The sequence below is a fragment of the Pinus tabuliformis genome, chromosome 3_2 (assembly GCF_031772625.1).
Source record: "Pinus tabuliformis cultivar Carrire ecotype Pingquan chromosome 3_2, CPIR1, whole genome shotgun sequence".
NCBI lineage: Eukaryota > Viridiplantae > Streptophyta > Pinopsida > Pinales > Pinaceae > Pinus > Pinus tabuliformis.
In genome coordinates, this window is record NC_142302.1 from 930,211,556 (window position 1) to 930,214,456 (window position 2,901).

Here is a 2,901-nt window from a genome sequence, read left to right on the forward strand (position 1 = left end):
CACTTTTTGAAACATTGGAAAATTTAATTTAAGTTATTTAATATCATCAATAATAGTGCAATATGATAATGTATTTTAAACTCTCAAGTGTGAAGTACCTATGAACAAAAATGTAGTATAATGACCAAATTTAACTAATAAATGAAGAATGAATCTTCATATTATTGAATTCACAATACCAATTTTTTGTTGAGACAATTTGTTAGGCCCCTACACTAGTAGTATAGGGGCCTGCCTACAATTTTTACAATTCGTCACTAATGTGATCGACATCTAGTTCAATATCAATGTCTTGTGTTTTCTTGGTTGGATATGAAGCTTGCATGGCAATACCACACTTCCCTTCTACTGCTTCAATATCTCGTTGCATTTTTATATACCCTTCTTCTCCCCATTCTGGTCACCAAGAGTTCCTAACTATCCAATAATTAATTCCTTCAGGAGACTTGCCATAACCAACCGCTACAACTCCATGGTCAAGTTCAGTGCCACATTCACCAGTGAATACTCCCTGTATAATAAAAAATTGCTTAGTGTAGATGCCAAATTATTCATTTCTTATATATTCATTTTTAAGAACAATGTAATAGATTATGACCACTTACCTTTGAATAAAATTGGAAATCTTTACCACTTGCTTCAATGGCCACAGACACAGGTTGGTGACCCACTGCTTCTTTGAGAGCTTTTTCATTGTTAGCAGGAACATCTTCAAAACCATCAATAGTTGCTGCTATTGCATTCGCTTTAACCTATCAAAAAAAACAAAACTTAGTAATCTTACAAAATATAATATTGATTATTATTAAAACAATAAAATAAAATAATAATTCAATAATCTTACAAACATGATAACACACCATTATTAAAAATATTATGATGATGTTTACTATTATTTATAAAAACTGTTTTTTTTCAATGCCAATAACAACTCCTTGTTGTTTACACACACATTGATTGAGAATTAAATATGTAGATTCTTATGGTATAGGAAGGGAATCTAGGTATACTATTAAGATTTCACAATTAATGAAAAAAGTTTATTTATCTAGTTAATAGAATGTGTTATCTTAATAATTTATATAATTATCTAAATTTAATTATATATAGATAAAAACTACATATATTTTCAATTCTCACAAATTTCTACCTAAATTTAATTTATCAAATATCACTTAAACTTATCTAATTAAATATTAAGAATCAAAATATACCAAAATAAACATGAAAACATGAAAAATTCCAAATATTCAACATCTATATTTTCAATTTTTCCAAAAATACAGCATCCTAATCCACACAATTTAGAGGGCCTTTTTACTAGTTACCTATTCAAAAATTTATATAGAAATCCATTTCACTAAAATTTTCCATTTTACTAGGATTTAACTATCCTATCTAAATGCACAGGTAAGCAGTATTGCCACTTAACATACCTTGGAGGGACTGCATTCGCTGGCTTCAGCAGTGTATGGATACTCATCTTCAGCAACGACCCCACCATTATCTATGATATATTGGAAGGCATTGTCCATAAGCCCTCCGTTGCATCCTGCGTTCTCTTTACTACAATCTACCAACTGTTGCTCTGATAGGGAAACCAGCTTCCCTGTTTTGAGATAGTTAATGCCCTCTACAGAAGCTATAGTTGAAAATGCCCAACAACTTCCTGCCAGATAAAAAAAAAAATAAACAATATATCATATATCAGTTACAATATATCCCAAAGTAGACATATGTAACATATGCCAAAGTAGACCTATGTGCTAAGCTACTATTGATGCCATGTATGTAAATAAACCAGGATGAATTACAGTAGTTGGTTACTAGGGATCTAATGCATTTAAATAAATTTAAATGGTTAGAAATTTTGACCAAAATATTGATAATGTGATTAGTTTGAAAAAACAATCTAAAAAATTAGTAAATATTGTTTTGAAATTGAAACTAATTGTGCAAAATTGAATTTCATACCACATTGGCCTTGGTTCTTCACAGGATTAACTGCTCCCTTTTTTCTCCAATCAATAGACACTGGCAGGTGCTTGGAGTTTTGGTACATGAATGATCCACTCTGTGTTCCTCTGTCTCGGCGCAGACTCTTGTGCTTCTCCATTCTAGTTGTCATATGCATGGCCTTGAATTCTTCGTTACTCAGATCTGTAAACTTATTCAATCCAAGTTTGTATGGACCATCCTTCTGATTCACGGAGTCGATGTATTTCACATTCTCTTTGAATATCTCGAATCGTTTGGCATGCTCATCCGAATCCAAACTTCTGGTGGTGCGATGCCGAAGTGCCCATTTGTCATAAAGGAGTCGCAGACTTTCTTCAGACTTAAGGTCTTCATCTGTAAATCCGGGGGAAGAATCCGAAGCGTTAGCTGATAAAGTCCACAAGGTGGTCGCAAGGAAGAGTAACAGGGTTGCCTTTGAAACACTCGCCATCACGAAATAACAACAAAATTCAGAGAGAGAAATAATGAGAATTTGTGTGGAGAAAGGGGAAGACCATTTTCTTATATAATACCTCCGACTGAGTGTAAGACACACGAAAGTGTGTGCCATTAGTTAGGAGGTAAGGTGGTGCATAAGCAAACACGGGAGGTAACGTGAGGCACCAATTGGGAAGCGTTAACATGGCCGAAGATTTAGTAGATTTAAGTTGTTGTCATGTATTTTCAGTAAAGTATCGATACGGGTGTGATTTTTTTGAAAGGTTGACCGTTTATTTTCGGATTTGATTTGTCTGGTGAATTATTGTTGATCTGTTTAGCGATTTATTAAAATTATAGCTCAAATGTTTATAATTTAAGTATTTTAAAAATATTAAATATATATAATAAAATTTAAATAACACAAATCAAAATTTAATTTACCATTATTTTTTATTTAATTTT

At 32.2% G+C, this 2,901-nt stretch overlaps 1 protein-coding gene across 1 annotated transcript; it reads right to left on the reverse strand.

The window, feature by feature from the left end:
- Window positions 1-222: 222 nt before the first annotated feature.
- On the reverse strand, window positions 223-2,491 carry LOC149183689 (vignain-like). The gene is made up of 4 exons (XM_089418785.1): window positions 1,975-2,491; window positions 1,437-1,669; window positions 606-752; window positions 223-511 (listed from the first exon to the last, which is right to left on the reverse strand). The coding sequence occupies exons 1-4, from the start codon at window positions 2,447-2,449 to the stop codon at window positions 401-403; spliced, it is 966 nt and encodes a 321-aa protein (XP_089274911.1). The 5' UTR covers window positions 2,450-2,491; the 3' UTR covers window positions 223-400.
- Window positions 2,492-2,901: the final 410 nt, after the last annotated feature.